Source organism: Hyla sarda, chromosome 4 (genome assembly GCF_029499605.1).
Source record: "Hyla sarda isolate aHylSar1 chromosome 4, aHylSar1.hap1, whole genome shotgun sequence".
Taxonomy (NCBI): Eukaryota; Metazoa; Chordata; class Amphibia; order Anura; family Hylidae; genus Hyla; species Hyla sarda.
In genome coordinates, this window is record NC_079192.1 from 51972651 (window position 1) to 51990375 (window position 17725).

General features: G+C 45.2%; 1 protein-coding gene across 2 annotated transcripts in view; it reads left to right on the top strand.

The window, feature by feature from the left end:
* The first annotated feature begins 1845 nt into the window (after nucleotides 1–1845).
* PLEKHA2 (pleckstrin homology domain containing A2) overlaps nucleotides 1846–17725 on the top strand; it is an 82340-nt gene continuing 66460 nt past the window's right edge. Inside the window, exons 1-2 of one of the 2 annotated variants that reach the window (XM_056570912.1) lie at nucleotides 1846–2409; nucleotides 10651–10811. In XM_056570912.1, the coding sequence (XP_056426887.1) occupies nucleotides 10674–10811 (138 nt within the window). In that variant the 5' untranslated portion in view covers nucleotides 1846–2409; nucleotides 10651–10673. The remainder of the gene's footprint in view (nucleotides 2410–10650; nucleotides 10812–17725) is intronic. The other variant, XM_056570911.1, reaches the window with a different exon arrangement.

The window sequence follows — 17725 nt, forward strand, 5'->3', positions numbered from 1 at the left end:
TTTTTCTTGGCGTTTTTCCCACCAAAAAAACAAGTGGAATTCCAGCCTGAAGGTCAGTTCACACAACCCAATTTTTTAATCTGCAGCAGATTTTGATACCCACAGAAGTCCATGGGCAGCAAAATCTTCTGGAGCAAATCTGCAGCAAAAAATACACGTGTGAACTGTCCGTACTCGCGCCTATAGTATACTGCGCATATTTGAGGCTGCACATTTGAAGCAGAATTGGAAATTCTGGAATGTGAGTGAGCCCTTTTAGAGAGTAACCCCATGTAAGCACACTAAGAACCGACAAACCCTATGCAGACATTCTACGGTCCGCTTTACACTGATGGCTAACCACCGAGCGACTGCGACGCTACAGTTTCTTCCTCTTTTTAAACAGGCACAATGGGACAGTCACCAAATGACTGTCCCATTGTGCCTACATGCAGCATGGACCCTAGCAATCCTGACACTATACACCATAAGCAGGTGCACATTGACTGTTTTAGGCTAGGTTTGCACGGCGGAATTTCCGAGCAGAATTCCGCATTATTCAGAAATTCTGCTGCAGCAGAGTCCCATTGATTTCAATAGGATTCTGCTGCACTGTGCGCATGGCTAAATTTCCACGACAGATGTCTCTGCAGCAGAAATCCCAATTTCAGCGTCCGCCGAAAAAAGGCTTGTCCATTCTTTCTAAGGATTCCGCTTGGAAATGCATTGCCGTCTATGAGCCAGTGTATTTCCAAACGGTCCTAGCGCCCGCCAGATTATTCAAATGTCCACCCCCTTTTTCTCCGGGCAGACATTCCATATGGAATCGACCATGTGTACCCCGCCTTTGGCTAAGTTTCCTCTTTTTTTTGCAAAAAAGTCCCAAAACCCCCCACAAATAGCACACTGCATTTTTTGTTGTTTTTTTTGTTTCTAAAAAAAACACAGCAGCCATTTGTTAGTTGAAAGTGAATAGTGATTTAGGAAATGCCAAACCCACTTGCCATTTTTTTCCTTTGGCGTCTTTTTTTTTTTTTTTTGCGGTTTTGGGCTCAGTGGCAGTTTTCCAAAATCGCAGCATGTGGAGACTATAGCAAAATCTTGGCATTTCCCTCCCACAGAAGCAGGGCCGGCTCTGCTATTGGCAAAATAGGCAGCCGCCTAAAGCGCACTCTTGATTGGGGGGCGCCGCTCTTCTTGCCGCAAAAAAAGTTAGACAACCAGCATCCGAACCACATGCTCAGCCAGCAGGGGGCATGTCAATTTTGGCCAATGGACCGAGTCAAGAGGGCAGCAAAATTAGCTATTACCTAGGATGGCAAAAATCCTTGCACCAGTCCTGCATAGAAGTCTATGACACCAGAAAAAACCCCATGGGGGGAGATTTATCAAAACCTGTCCAGAGGAAAAGTTGCTGAGTTGCCCCTAGCAACCAATCAGATCACTGCTTTCATTATTAACAAGGCCTCTGCAAATGAAAGCAGCGATCTGATTGGTTGCTATGGGCAACTCAGCTACTTTTCCTCAGGACAGGATTTGATAATTCTCTGTGGGTTCAGCTTTGGCGGTTATTCTGCATTTATTTTTCCCATTTCTTCAATAGAAATCCTTGAGTCACTTGATGAAAGAATCATACGCTAAAAACGTAGGGGGGAAAAAACTTCATAGATTAAAAACACCAAGACCTAAAACCTACTATTTTTGAAGAAATTAAAAAAAAATGTACCTTGTGAGTGCAAAATGACAGGGAAGTTTTTTGTGAATCACTAAAGCAGTGTTTGCCAACATGCGGTTCTCCAGCTGTTGCAAAACTACGACCCCCATCATGCCCGACAACTGAAGGCATGATGGGAGTTGTAGTTTTGCAACAGCCGGAGAGCCACAGGTTGGTGACTCACTATCCTTGAGTATCTGAAGTATCTTTTTTTGGTCATGGCAAACTGCGTTCTTCATAGCATCTGAATGCATTGCACCGACTGCTCCTCCAGCTTCCTGCTTTACAGTGCTCTTCACCATAACCCGGCCCACACTTGTGAGTGTGCCTTTTGTGTGTGCATGGGGTGTGCAGCGTGAGGCGTGCCTGTCATACTGACTGTCAGGGGAAAGGCACTGTGATTAGGAAGCAGACAAACAAACACACAAGGAGGGGGAAGTGTCTCCGAGATGATCCCGATGAGCAGGACACTTCTACACTTGACTCTTCACTTGCTCTAGGAACACACTTGAAGGAGGTCCGATACCAGGAGAACTTTCCAAGCCGCCCCCATAGGCACAGCTGGCTTCACGAAAAGGATTCTCCACTTAGATTAAGCCAAACTTTTAAGATAGTCTTATAGTACATTCTAAAAAGTAGAGCTGGGGAGGGTTGTCAGATGGAGCCTACTGACTGCAAGATGAAAAAATCCAAGCAGACCCAAGACAAGTGTTAAGGTAGGTACTTTATGAGATAATGGTCACAAGACTGTAGATTGGTGGTCTCCATGCTGTGAACCTACAGATGTTGCAAAACTACAATTGACAGCATGCCAGAAGTTGTAATTTTGCAACATCTGGAGGTTCACAGTTTTGGCGACCACTTCCGTAGAGAAAGGACATCAATGTCTATCATGAAGTTGTAGTTTTACAATATCTGGAGGTCCACAGTTTGGAGACCACTGCTGTATAAAGATTACATCAATGTCTATTATAAGGTTGTAGTTTTGTAACATCTGGAGGGCCACAGTTTGGATACCACTGCTGTATAAAGATGACATCAATGTCTATTATAAGGTTGTAGTTTTGTAACATCTGGAGGGCCACAGTTTGGAGACCACTGCTGTAGAGAGATAACATCTATGTCTATTATAAGGTTGTAGTTTTGTAACATCTGGAGGTCCACAGTTTGGAGACCACTGCTGTAGAGAGATAACATCTATGTCTATTATAAGGTTGTAGTTTTGTAAAATCTGGAGGTCCACAGTTTGGAGACCACTGCTGTAGAGAGATAACATCTATGTCTATTATAAGGTTGTAGTTTTGTAAAATCTGGAGGTCCACAGTTTGGAGACCACTGCTGTAGAGAGATAACATCTATGTCTATTATAAGGTTGTAGTTTTGTAAAATCTGGAGGTCCACAGTTTGGAGACCACTGCTGTAGAGAGATAACATCTATGTCTATTATAAGGTTGTAGTTTTGCTACATCTGGAGGGCCACAGTTTGGAGACCACCAATATAGAGGTATTATTTATGCTTTGGATGGTGGTTATGAACACTTATTATGTAGGCATTGTATGACAGTATTCAGACGTAGTATTATAACTTCAGGCCAATAATTATATATTATCCTGACAGGAACACATAGTGTTAGATCTGACTAAATCTTCCCTAATTGAACAAATCGGCCATTGATTAATTTAGTCATTCCACTCTGACTAACCAGAATTTTCCCAGGGAATTTTTTTTATAGGACTAAAGGAACTAGAATCTTACTGTAGATTCACTCAACTCTAGTTATGTCTATTGTCCTATCTCTCTGACCTGCAGGAGCCAGAACTTCAGTGATCGGCTAACTGAGTCGATGGTTTCAATAATCCTTTCTCACTTTGCAGTCTGTTATTGGCTTCTGCCTTGTTTGACACTGATTTATGACATTGGTTTTGGGTGCCGTTGTGATTTTTTGGGCTCCCTTACTCTCTAAACATTAGGTTTCATGAGATGATGATGAACTGGCAAGTCCAATGTTTGTCCCCCTGATGAACCACATTGAATTGAATGTGGGGAAACATGTTGGGATGGGAATCATTGGATGTCATTTTAGTAGCCTGTGATAAATAATATATGGGTACAACAGCAACATATATGGGGACAACCATACAGAATATGTTCAAATTAACTGGATAGTAAACTCTTAAAATTGTATCATTGTAGGTCATATAAATAAAAGAGATGGGTAGTTTAATAATCCCCAAAAAGTATTAAGATCTCATTGCCAGGGTGTGTGCCAATTGAACGCCTTCTCTGCTTCTTTCTTTGGATGCAGTGAAGGCGTTCGATCGGGTACACTGAGGCTACCTGCACCAGGTTCTTCATAAATATCAATTCCCATGCAAATTTGAACATGCTATTATGGCGCTCTACTCCCATCCTACTGCGAGAGTATTTAGTACAGGGGCAGTTTCTCAAAAAATCATCCTTAGTAATGGTACCCGGCAGGGATGCCCCGTCTCCTTTACTTTTTACATTGCTAATGGAGCCCTTTGCTCGGCACATAAGGACTTCACCGACAATTTCTGAAACCCAAGTGGGACGGAGAAACTATCGTATTAGACTGCTTAATCGTCTGCTTAACTGATCCTCAAGGATCTCTGATTGCGGTTATAGCCACCATAGAGGAATTTGGGAAGGCTAGCTCCTATAAGATAAACCCCACCAAGTCCACTATCCTTGCCTTTAATCTCTCTGCTGATGTACAGGGCTTTTCTTCCATTTGTTTGGTCGGAGGATCAGATCTCCTATCTGGGTATCACACTAACTTTTCTCTTCTCAAATCCCAAATAGCTAAAGACACTTCTGATTTTTCTACACTCCCGATGTCGTGGGCTGGTCGTATAGCAGCAGTAAAGATGGTCTTGCTACCCAAAATGTTATACTTTTTTCGTAATTTGCCAATTGTAATTCCTGTTTCGTATATTACTGTGTTACAAAGGCTAATGCTACAATTTATATGGAGGGATAGCCGTCCCAGAGTTAAAGGGGTACTCCACTGCCCCAGCGTCCAGAACATTTAGTTCAGAACGCTGGGTGCGGGGTCATGATGTCACGGTCAAGCCCCTCGTGACGTCACACCCCCTCAATGTAAGTCTATGGGAGGGGGCATGGTGTGACGTTACGACTCCTGCAGCCCGTACACAGCATTCAGAACTAAATTTTCTGGACCCTGGGGCAGTGGAGTACCCCTTTAATGCCCAGCTATTATATCACTGGGTTAGAGATGGTGGAACGGGGGTCCCCTGTCTACGTACATATTATTATGCAGTTATATTAGATCAGTTGAAAAAATGGTGGTGGCAAGATGAATCCCCACACTGGGTGGATATAGAATCTGAATTTCTGGGTTTTTCATCTCTACAAAACTTTCTCTGGTTCCTGCGTTTTAACTAGGGATCGACTGATATCGATTTTTTAGGGCCGATACCGATAATCTGTGACCTTTCAGGCCGATAGCCGATAACTTATAATGATATTCCGGTATAAGTTATCAGCTATTCCCCCCTCCCCCACTTCCGCAGAAGCTGCTACAGATCAATGATTTAAAGCGGGCGCCCCATTGCCTCCCCCATCACCGGTTTATTAATTACCTGTTCCCGGGGCCCGGGGTCCTCGCTACTTTTGGCTCCGGCAGAACGTCGCAGAGGCCAGAAGTAGCACGGACCCTGGGAACAGGTAATTATAAAATCGGGGATGGGGCAGGCAATGGGGCAGCGGCAGCGGAGGTCTCTGGCCGGAGAGGCGGGGCATGGCATTATTGACATATCGGCAAAGTAATTGCCGTTACCAATAACGTCCAAAATTGTGAATATCGGCCGATAATATCGGCCAAACCCATAATCGGTCGATCCCTAGTTTTAACCCTACCTATTTAATGTCATCTCTTTATCCTTCTGTCACAGCAGCAGTAAGAGTCTGGAGCAAACTAAACTGTACTAAGATTTTGTGCCCACCACGGATTTCAGATATCCCTCTTACTGCGATAAGTGATTGCATAAGTGACTTGGATCTTACCTTATGGACAAGATCAGGTATAACTAATATCTCCCAATTAATTGGTTCCTCGGGTCTACTTTCATTTTCCTCTATGGCGACTACCTATTCACTTCCCCATAAGGAATTCTCTAAATATCTTAGCATACGCCACTTCTTGGGCTCTCGTAAATGGCCCCAGGATAAAAGTAGAACAAGGTATGAGAAGTTCTTTTTAAATAATAAGGCGTTTATTAAAGGAATCTCTACTGCCTATGGGGAGTTTGTGCAGCTTAATAAGCCTATGTAGCATACATTTCAGAAAGGCTGGGAAGAGGACCTAGGTCAAAAATTTACAGATGAGCGGCGGAGGTTTGTTTTTGATATACATAGGAAGATGTCTAGATGTGTTAATCATTTTGAATCCTCACGTAAGCTGCTATAGAGGTGGTATTATACGCCTGATAGGTTAGCTAAACTATATTCTTCATCTTCAATGTACTGTTGGAGGTGCGGCAACGCTATTGGTACATTAATGCACATTTGGTGGGAATGTGAACTTATTTGCCCCTTTTTTGGTCTAGTTTTAAGGGTTATTTAGATCACTCAATTCCCTTTGCCTCTTAGGTGGGGCCTGGAAGTGGCACTACTTTCTTTGACCCTAGACAAAATACCGATATACCACCTTACTATTATATACCACGTCCTTACGGTAGCCAGAATTTTCATCGCTCAGCGGTGGAAATCTGTTGATATACCAGATCTTTCGGCTGTCAAAGTCACTGTCTATCATAATCTGATGATGGAAGGACATATACCGTATTTTGCGCCCTATAGGACGCACCGGCATATAAGACGCACCCAATTGTAAAGGTGCAAAATCTAGAGAAAAAAAAGATTCTGCACCCAACAGTGATCTTCAACCTGCGGACCTCCAGATGTTGCAAAACTACAACTCCCAGCATGCCCGGACAGCCGTTGGCTGTCCGGGCATGCTGGGAGTTGTAGTTTTGCAACATCTGGAGGTCCGCAGGTTGAAGACCACTGGATAGAAGGTAATACTCACGTGTCCCCGCCGCTCCGGACCCGTCACCGCTGCCCTGGATGTTGCTCCATCGCTGTCGCCGCGTCCCCGGGGTGTCCCCGACACTCCAGACGTCTTCTTCCACGGGATCCACGCTCTCCGTCGCCGTCATCACGTCGCCGTCATCACGTTGCTACGCATGCCACTCCTATTGGATGACGGGACGCAACGACGTGATGACGTCGAAGGAGAGTGCCACCATGCAGGGGATCCCGGCCCGGAGCAGACACCGAGGAGGCAGGTAAGGTCCCTCCCGGTGTCCTGTAAGCTGTTCGGGACGCCGCGATTTCACCGCAGCGGTCCCGAACAGCCGGGTTACTGTCCCTTTCGCTTCAGACGCGGCGGTCAGCTTTGATCACCGCGTCTCAAGGGTTAATACAGGGCATCACTGCGATCGGTGATGTCCTGTATTAGCCGCGGGTCCCGGCAGGGATCGCCGCGATAGGGGTGTATTCACCGTATAAGAGGCACCAACTTTTCCCCCCAGTTTTGGGGAAGAAAAAGTGAGTCTTATACGGCGAAAAATACGGTAAATAAGCATCTAGGAGTACGAGAGACGCAATTTGATAGATGGAGTAAATGGACTAAATGGATTGAGGAATAGTTGTATATTCTATTCTGTAAATTTATCTTTCTTTTCTTTATATTTTTTCTTATTTGTATTAAGACACAACTGTCATGACATTTTGGTGCAATAACCTGCACACAGCCTTTGTGCTGTGTGCAGGTGGTGGGTATAGCAATATTTTTACTTAATATTTGCTGGCTTTCAAAGCCACTGAAGGTCGGATAGGCGTGGCGCGAGGTACGTGATGCCCCGCCGCCGCCACGCCGACCCCCACGTCTACCCCGTCTGTCAGCGCTTGGACCGCTGTGTGATTGACACACAGGTCCCAGCGCATGCGCCCTTCAGCTAATCTAACCTGTGCGCCTCTGTGTCATCCAGCAAGCGCTCGCTCCCGCCGCCGTCTTCCTCCTCAGTGCAGCTGTGCAGTGCTAGGTGCAGAGAGCACTCTTCCTCTCTGCACCTAGTATAGAGAACTAACCTGATTGCGCGCTGCTCTGCGCAGGCACACTGAGGAGGAAGACGGCGGCGGGAGCGAGCGCTTGCTGGATGACACAGCGGCGCACAGGTTAGACTAGCTGAAGGGCACATGCGCTGGGACCTGTGTGTCAATCACACAGCGGTCCCAGCGCTGACATACGGGGTAGGCATTGGGGTGGGCGTGGTGGCAGCGGGGCATCGCGTACCTCGCGCCACGCCTATCCGACCATCAGTGGCTTTGAATAAAAGCATTTTTTGCAGTCATGAAAGCCAGCAAATATTAGGTAAAAATATTGCTATACCCACCACCTGCACACAGCACAAAGGCTGTGTGCAGGTTATTGCACCAAAATTTCATGACAGTTGCGCTCTAAAATTGTCTAGGAGATGGTATATTATCCTCTTGTTATTAATATATTTTGAGTGATGGGGTTTATGCATGGTTTAGTATGATTGTATTGAATGTTATGCTCCTGGTGTAGGAGTTGTAGTATATTTTATTTTTCTATGTATGTCTGAAAAATTTAAATAAAGATAAAAAATAAAATAAAAAAAGTATTAAGTGACTATCTGATCACCTAATATAGAGGTTTCCATGACTATACCCATCATTGATAAAAATGAAATGGCTATACCCAAATAGAGAATGATCTTCTGGTGGGCCAATCTTGACCCATTCTATTGGCCATTGGTTGCCTGATAGTTGATTATGTTAGGATTATATAGAATAGATGTCCTCTCTATATTACAGGACAACATAAAGAATAGGGACTGGTAGTTCATCTGTAGAATAATCCGAACAGTAACTGATCACCTCATAGAGGGCTTTCCATGACTATAACCTTCATTAATTCATGACTATACCCAAGTAGAGAATGATCTTCTGGTGGGCCAGCCTTGGCCTCATCTGTTGACCATTGTTTCCCTGATAATGGACAATGTTCAGATTATATAGATGTCAGCAAATTGGAACTTAACAGAACCCTAGTCAGCATGGGATATCTTCAAGTCCATCATGTCTAGTAGTCAATTCAAGTGGTTGAAAAGCACCATAAGTCCCAGCAAGGCCACAAGGCTCCCCCGGGTTACGCTGCATCCCTTCTACTCTGCTCTGTACTGTGAGTATTGTACCATCTGCTCCTGCCTCAGTAAAAGACAGTTATCCATAACCTGGCATCAGTGTTTTTATTGCCCCCGTGCCTGGCCCAGGAGAAGCTATCTCCACCTCGGACAGTGTAGGTTAACGGTGCCCAGGCATCACGATCTGACAAGTATATCTTGCACCCCCATATCACCACACATACAGCAGCTGATAAGTCCTGGAAGGATTAAGAGTTTTATATAGAAGTCATTTACAAATCTGTTTAACTTTCCGGCACTGGTTGATTTGAAAACATTTTTAATTCTCCGGAGTGCCCCTTTATTATATATAAAAGATTTTACCTAAGGTACAGTTTAAAATAGGAAAAAGTTAACATGAACATCATATCACTATACAGTATAGGAGACCAATAGACCATATCTGAATACTTTCATGCTAGGACATAGCTATAGGGTGTCTAGAAGTAGTTAAGGAGGCTCAAGCCCCTCCAACATGTAAGACACCTAGATAAAATATGGAAAATTGAATTTTATGACTTGCGTATATGAGTTACTAGAGCAGTGTTTTCCGAACAGTGTGTCTCCAGCTGTTGCAAAACTACAACTCCCAGAAAACAATGTACTAGAGATTAGTAATTCTGAAAATATGCGCGAGTTAGGGAATTTAATTTTGTTACAAAGCCATATCTCCCTTGTCTAAGACTGACTCAGGGGTATTTGTTAAAGTATTGCAGCTCCTATTGTGTGATATGAGACAAATATAACCCTATATTAGGATATCCATCCATTCACCCATTGGTTTTCACAAAATTGCTAATTTTTAGTTACCATATAATATGCAATCGGACTGTATTAAAAGGTTTCTCTTCAATAGTACTTTCATTACACTGCAGATAGTACAGTTACATCTTATTAAATTAAATGTTGATAAAGTCAATGGTTAAAGGGGTATTCTGTAATTTTTTGTTGTCTTTTTATTTGGCTATGCTACAGGGGCTGTAAAGTTAGTGTCTGTACCTGTGTTTGATGGCCGGTCTCGCAATTCTTATGTGATCTTTGCCCGATGTTTATTTTTAACAGCATACATAATGAGTGTTGTCTCAGGTTTTCCTAGATTGCATTGCAGCCCGAGACATTACATCACTAGTCAGGTGTTGAAAGGGAGCCTGTCTGTGCTTCAATGGGTAAAGCAACCGCTGGTGGGGGGAGATTATTCTCCACAGGGCTGCAGGGAATTGTCCCAGGTGTGGGTGGCTGATGTGTGGGAGGGAGAAAAGTGACCTCACACTTACAAACAAGGGATTCTGGGACTTGTAGTTGGAGGGTGGGAACTCCAACAGGAAATAGCCATTTCACAAAAAGAAAGCAGGAGCATTATGGTAGACTCATAACACAGCTCCCTCTTGCCCACAGGCAGTGTTGTTATTGCAGCTCAGACCCATTTATTTTTTGTTGTCCACATTACCAATTATTATTCTTAAAAGTTAAAGGGTTTTCAAATATGTGACCCTTCAATTGTCCAGTTGCTGGGAGTTTTAGAACTTCCACAGTTGGTAAGTCAAAGGTTGGATCTATAGAAGTGAATTATTCTGGCATGCCCCTCTCCAACCATTGTGACAGCCATATTAATCTGTGATCTTATTATATCAATATGATCAGACTGTCAATGTATTATTGATAAATTTACTGTCCCTCACCGAATGTATTGTTGTTTGGTGCAGGGGGATGTGTGGATGCATTAGGAATGCCTTATGTGGATCGGAAGAACAGAACCTGTGGGTTTCTGGACATCGAAGATGGAGACAGTGGGAGATTCCTCCGAAGATATTTTATCCTGGATACCCAGGCCAATCACCTGATCTGGTATATGGATAACCCCCAGGTGAGCATCGGGGGCCACATAGCAGCTCTGTAGGACAATTCTGTAAGAAACATAAAGGGGATCTGTCAAGACTGTATCTCAGGGCGTCATCATAGGACAGGGGGAGACACTGAGCTTCAGAATATCTAGTCTATTAGTATTTGATTGAAGATTTAATGGGTGCCCCTCCCACTTACACATAGGAAAAGCATGTGAGACCTGCTTCCTCCAACCTACACATAGGGAAAGCCTGTGAGACCTGCTTCCTCGCACCTACACATAGGGAAAGCCTGTGAGTCCTGCTTCCTCCAACCTACACATAGAGAAAGCCTGTGAGTCCTGCTTCCCTCACCTACACATAGAGGAAGCCTGTGAGTCCTGCTCCTCCTACCTACACACAGAGAAAGCCTGTGAGTCCTGCTTCCTCCACCTACACATAGAGAAAGCCTGTGAGTCCTACTTCAACCACCTACACATAGAGAAAGCCTGTGAGTCCTGCTTCTCCCACCTACATATAGAGAAAGCCTGTGAGTCCTGCTTCTCCCACCTACACATTGAGAAAGCCTGAGTCCTGCTTCCCTCACCTACACATAGAGAAAGCCTGAGTCCTGCTTCCCTCACCTACACATAGAGAAAGCCTGTGAGTCCTGCTTCTCCTACCTACACATAGAGAAAGCCTGTAAGTCCTGCTTCCCCCACCTACACATAGGGAAAGCCTGTGAGTCCTGCTCCTCCCACCTACACATAAAGAAAGCCTGTGAGTCCTGCTTCTTCCAACTACACATAGAGAAAGCCTGTGAGTCCTGCTCCTCCCACCTACACATAGAGAAAGCCTGTGAGTCCTGCTTCTCCCACCCACATATAGAGAAAGCCTGTGAGTCCTGCTTCCCTGACCTACACATAGAGAAAGCCTGTGAGTCCTGCTTCTCCCACCTGCACATGAAGAAAGCCTGTGAGTCCTGTTCTCCTACCTACACATAGAGAAAGCCTGTGAGTCCTGCTTCCTCCACCTACACATAGAGAAAGCCTGTGAGTCCTGCTTCTCCCACCTACACATAGAGAATGCCTGTGAGTCCTGCTTCCCCCTCCTACACATAGAGGAAGCCTGTGAGGTCTGCTCCTCCCAACTACACATAGAGAAAGCCTGTGAGTCCTTCTTCTCCCACCCACATATAGAGAAAGCCTGTGAGTCCTGCTTCCCTGACCTACACATAGAGAAAGCCTTTGAGTCCTGCTTCTCCCACCTACATATAGAGAAAGCCTGTAAGTCCTGCTTCCCCCACCTACACATAGGGAAAGCCTGTGAGTCCTGCTCCTCCCACCTACACATAAAGAAAGCCGGTGAGTCCTGCTTCTTCCAACTACACATAGAGAAAGCCTGTGAGTCCTGCTCCTCCCACCTACACATAGAGAAAGCCTGTGAGTCCTGTTTTCCCCACCTACACATAGAGAAAGCCTGTGAGTCCTGTTTTCCCCACCTACACATAGATAAAGCCTGTGAGTCCTGCTTCCCTCACCTACAAATAGAGACATAGAGAAAGCCTGTGAGTCCTGCTTCCCTCACCTACACATAGAGAAAGCCTGTGAGTCCTGCTTCCGTCAACTACACATAGAGAAAGCCTGTGAGTCCTGTTTTCCCCACCTACACATAGAGAAAGCCTGTGAGTCCTGTTTTCCCCACCTACACATAGAGAAAGCCTGTGAGTCCTCCTTATTGAGGAATTCTAATGATAACTAGTTATTAATTCATTCACAGATGTTTAGTTTTAATGCTCCAGAGTTTATTAACTAACACAGCAGAGAGTTTTGATGGGGTGGTGTAATAAAAATAATAATAATAATAATTAATAATAATAATAAATCATGATTTTATTCATCTCTATAGTGAACTTTTTCTTGCAGTACCTGCTGGTATTATATAACTTGCTCTATATGCCTTGTTGGCAGCTCTTTGTACTTCCCAGAGAACATCTCAATTTGTCCCACAATATGTGATTCTCAGAAGTTGCTTTCCAGCTGTTCACCACAATTCTTTTTGTCTTTTGACTGTTATATATTATATATGTATATTGTATAGCTTTGCTGTGGGAGACTGTGAGACTTGATAAGAATTGTCTTATTAAAAAAAAAAAAAAACAACTTTATAAAAACTTTTTATTAACAGTACAAAAAAATTTAGCACCACTCCTCCTCCAAAATTCTTACCTTTCCTAACCTGGGGCATGTGACTTCTATGCTGGGGTTTTCAGTTAAAGGAAAACTGTGAGTTGTATTCGCTGCTAAGAACTGCATATACCATTTCATATCTGTTGGGGTATAAAGGCAAACTGTACCTCAGGGACGTGCACAGACATTTTGGGGGGCAGTGGCTCGAGAAGAAAAAATATGGGCACTTCTAATAAAAAAAAAAATCCTTACATAGGTAAGGGACCTCTGACAGTCATGTCACAATAAAACCAATGCAAGACAACATTACGCGTTTCGGGGGAGCCACTCCCTTCTTCAGATCAGTGATCACACTGAACTGAAGAAGGGGGTGGCTTCCCCGAAACGTATAATCTTGTCTTGCATTGGTTTCATCTTCATGCAATAAACCTTCAAACTTTTATACCTATTCAACTCCGGATTTGGTTTATTACACCCATCCACGGAACCAGCAGCGCCACACAGAGGTTTTTTTTGTTCTACTACTACCTGCCTTCCTCCAGGAGACGGTCTCACCTCACCTGCAACCTCAGGCTTAGCAGCGGTTCCGGCTTCTTTGTAACCCCGCATGTGGGTTTATATGCAAGTTTAATACTTGCTCCAAGGTGAGCAGCTACTACCTATGGAGCCTGCACGCCCCGCATCATCTTCTTCCTCACTCCCTTGTTTTACCACCCAAACGGTATCACACGAGGCGCCCCCTTCTGGTCTCTTGTTTTTTCTTCCTCATACATGTCAGCTGAATGAGACCCCATGGAGGTCGCAATCAGTGAGGGCATTATAGGGAAGGTGCATTATAAAGGAAGGGGCTCAAGCCCCCTTTTGAGTCTATGAGTGCACATCCCTGCTGTACCTTTGCTGGAGCTGATGGTGGTTGCCAAACTTGTAAAGTCACCTCAACCTAGTGTCTAGAAGGCGGGGCCCAGCTGCTCTAGTGCCACTGCCTACCATGCTTTCTTGCTTGTCCCCACCTCCCAGCCCCTCCTTGAGTGACATACCAAGCTTTTGGCTGTCTGGACCTGCTGGGAGTTATAGTTTTGCAACAGCTGGAGGTATAGTTTGGGAAACACTGGTCTAGAGTGTTCCTTTAATCATGTATAAGTTGCTGGTAAAGTTGATTTACTAGACAGCTATACAATCCTTCATAGAACAAAAATGTTTGGTTATGGTATATTCCCCTTTAAAGGAGTACTCCAGTACTTCAAAACTTATCCCCTATCTACAGGATAGGGGATAAGCCTCCGCTGGTGAGGGGTCCGACTGCTGGTTTTCCCACACGATTTCCATAGCGGGCCCTGTTTCCCTGTGCATGGAGTGGTGGGGTCAGAACATGTTCTAAGCATTTTCTATGGGAGCACCAGAGATACACAAGCACTATACTCGAGTATCTCTGGAGCTCCCATAAAAGAATGCATGAAGCGCGCGCCGACAGGGAGAGACAAGCCCCATTGTGGAGATTTCAGGGAAGGGGGTACCAGCGGTAAGACCCTGGATAGGAGAAACGTTTTGAAAAACAGGAGTAACCCTTTAAGGCAGTGTTTCCCAACCAGGGTGCCTCCAGGTGTTGCAAAACTACAACTCCCAGCATGCCCGGACAGCCAAAGGCTGTCCGGGCATGCTGGGAGTTGTAGTTTTGCAACATCTGGAGGCACCCTGGTTGGGAAACACTGCTTTAAAGAGTACAGTTTCATAAGATGTAAATTCCCCAGTCATAAAGTGGTTAAAACCGAAGTGTCGCTTCTCGAAGTCTTATTCTGGGGCACATTAAGCTCTTTTGATGCCACTTCCTCTTCCGTTGTTGAATTTACCAAACCTTCAGGAAAAACGCATCAGCCCTTTATCTCGGCAGTAGCTGCTGCTGGTGCTGACAGTAAGATCTCATCTTCGAGGAGGACAATGTATCATAGTCTCTTATGCAAAAGTGTCTTTACTGACAATAAAGATATAAAACCTTTTTAAAGGGGTATTTCGGCGCTTAGACATCTTATCCCCTATCCAAAGGATAGGTAGGGGATAAGATGCCTGATCGCGGAGGTCCCGCCACTGGGGACCCCCGTGATCTTGCACGCCGCACCCCATTAAAATCAGTCTGTCACAGCTGTCAGACCCCTCACATAGGTGTCAGGATCCGGACTTGTATGCAGCAAGGACACTAGAGGTGGATCCTCTGTGTCAGTGGGGTGATGGCGTGGGCCGTACCAGGGGAACGGAATCTAAGGGGTTACTGGTTTTCACCAGAGCCCGCCGCAAAGCGGGATGGACTTGCAGCGGCAGGTAACCCCCTGGTCGTTCCACCCGATAGCGACTCAACCCCAGCTGACGGCTGAGACAGGTGCGGTACAAGGGACAAGGCAAGAGCAAGGTCGGACGTAGCAGAAGGTCAGGGCAGGCAGCAAGCGTTGTAGTCAGGGGCAACTGCAGAAGGTCTGGGTACACAGGCTTGGGAACACACTATAACGCTTTCACAGGGCTCAAGGCAACAAGATCCAGCAAGGACAGGAAGGGGAAGTGAGTTTATATACACATAGCGCAGGTGTAGGTACTGATTGGGCCAGGCACCAATTAATGGTGCACTGGCCCTTTAAATTTCAGAGAGCCGGCGTGCGCGCGCCCTAGAGAGCGGGGCCGGGCGCGCCGGGACAGAGCAGCGAGAGGACGGGGCAGGTGAGGAGATTGGGATGCGACCCGCGGGCGGGCACGTCCCGTTACGCGGATCGCATCCCCGCCGGAGATACCAGTGCAGCGCTCCCGGTCAGCGGGTCTGACCGGGGCGCTGCACTGAGAAGAACGCCGCGAGAGGTCCGGGGAGGAGCAGGGACCTGGAGCGCTCGGCGTAACAATAGGTTTGCATTGAGGGGCGGAGCCGTGACGTCCCCGTGATCGACAGTAATCAGACCCGGAGCGAACACGCTCCGGGGACTGATTTTAATGGGGTGCTGCGTGCAAGATCACAGGGGTCCCCAGCGGCGGGACCCCCGCGATCAGGCATCTTATCCCCTATCCTTTGAATAGGGGATAAGATGTCTAAGTGCCGGAGTACCCCTTTAAACAACATGAAAAGCCCTGACCTCCTCTACTCCAGGGTCCCCATGAAAACACTCCGTCTGCTGCTAGATCAGTGTTATCAAGGGGATTCAGATAGATCATCATCCACGTAACATCCGGACCCCAACTTACAGCTGTATAGACAGTGAAAGACTTTATTGGTCATATTTACTATTTTTTTATTTTTCAATGTAATTTATTTGCTGTAACTTATAAATGGGCTGCCTAGGATTAGAAAAAAGGTCTGCAATATTGGGGGGACATTGAGGGCAATTAGAGGGCGAATATTTAGAATATAGTGATATATATTAGTAATGACAAATATTCGTGTGTTTTTTTTTTTTTTTCACATGCAAATTTTTATGCGAATTTTTGCATGGGAAAAAAATGAACAAACATAGCGAATATGTGAATTTCGCGAACATAGGACAAATAATCGTCAATATATTTGCGAAATATCTTGAATTCGTATATGGCCCCTGCCGCTCATCACTATTTATTGGTCATAGTTATTTTTTTTCACATTTTTTTTTATTCAATGTAATTTATTTTATGTAACTTATAAATGGGCTGCCTAGGATTAGAAACAAAAAGGTCTGCATTTTCTTAATAGTGTTGGGCGTGAATATTCGCATTTCAAATTTTTATCGCAAATGTCGCTAATTCGCCAATATTGTGAATATATTCGCTATATATTCGAAATTGCGAATATTCGCTTTTTCCCGCATATGCGCATATTCGCTTATGTGAATATTCGCATATTCCTTCTTTTCGCTTGTGGGCCAATTAGAATGATGTAAATACACTTGTCAGAGGTTATCAACAACATCCCTAGCAACCAAAAGTAAAGTTGCCCACCCCCCCCTCACTGTTTTCTTCCTCGAATACGTGAATATGCGAATATAACGAATACGTGAAATTCGCGAATATAGGACGAATATTTGTCTATATATTCGGGAAATATCGCGAATTCGAACATGGGCAATGCTGCTCATCACTAGAAAGAGAAAGAGCACCACCCCTGTCTGTAGGATATGTCTGGTATTGCAGCTTAGCCCGATCTAAATGAATAGCACTAAGCTATAATACCTGACACAGCCAATAGTCAGAGGTAGTGTTGATTTTGGAAAAAAAGCAGACCCTGTTTTCTGACCCTGAATAGCCTTTTAAAGGGGTACTCCAGTGATAAAAACATATCCCCTTTTCAACAGGATAGGCGATAAGTGTCTGATTGCAACCGCTGAGATCCCCCTGCGATCTCCAAAATGAGGCCCCACTATCGCTGTTGAGCACTCTGGCCTCTACCTTTCGAGAAGTACTTACCTTGGCAATGACGGCCCACTCAACCAATCACCCACTGGGGCAGGACACCACTACAGTAGGTAATCGGCTAAGCGGGCCGTCACAGATGAGAGGAGTACTAGTACTAGAGCTGGGAGAGTCAAACCTCATTCTGTAGATTGTCGGACCCCCACGATCTGGTAGAGTCAGACCACATTCTGGAGTTTGTCGGACCCCCCCACGATCCGGGATAGTCAGACCTCATTCTGGAGATTGTCGGACCCCCACGATCTGGTAGAGTCAGACCACATTCTGGAGATTGTCGGACCCCCACGATCTGGTAGAGTCAGACCACATTCTGGAGATTGTCAGACCCCCACGATCTGGTAGAGTCAGACCTCATT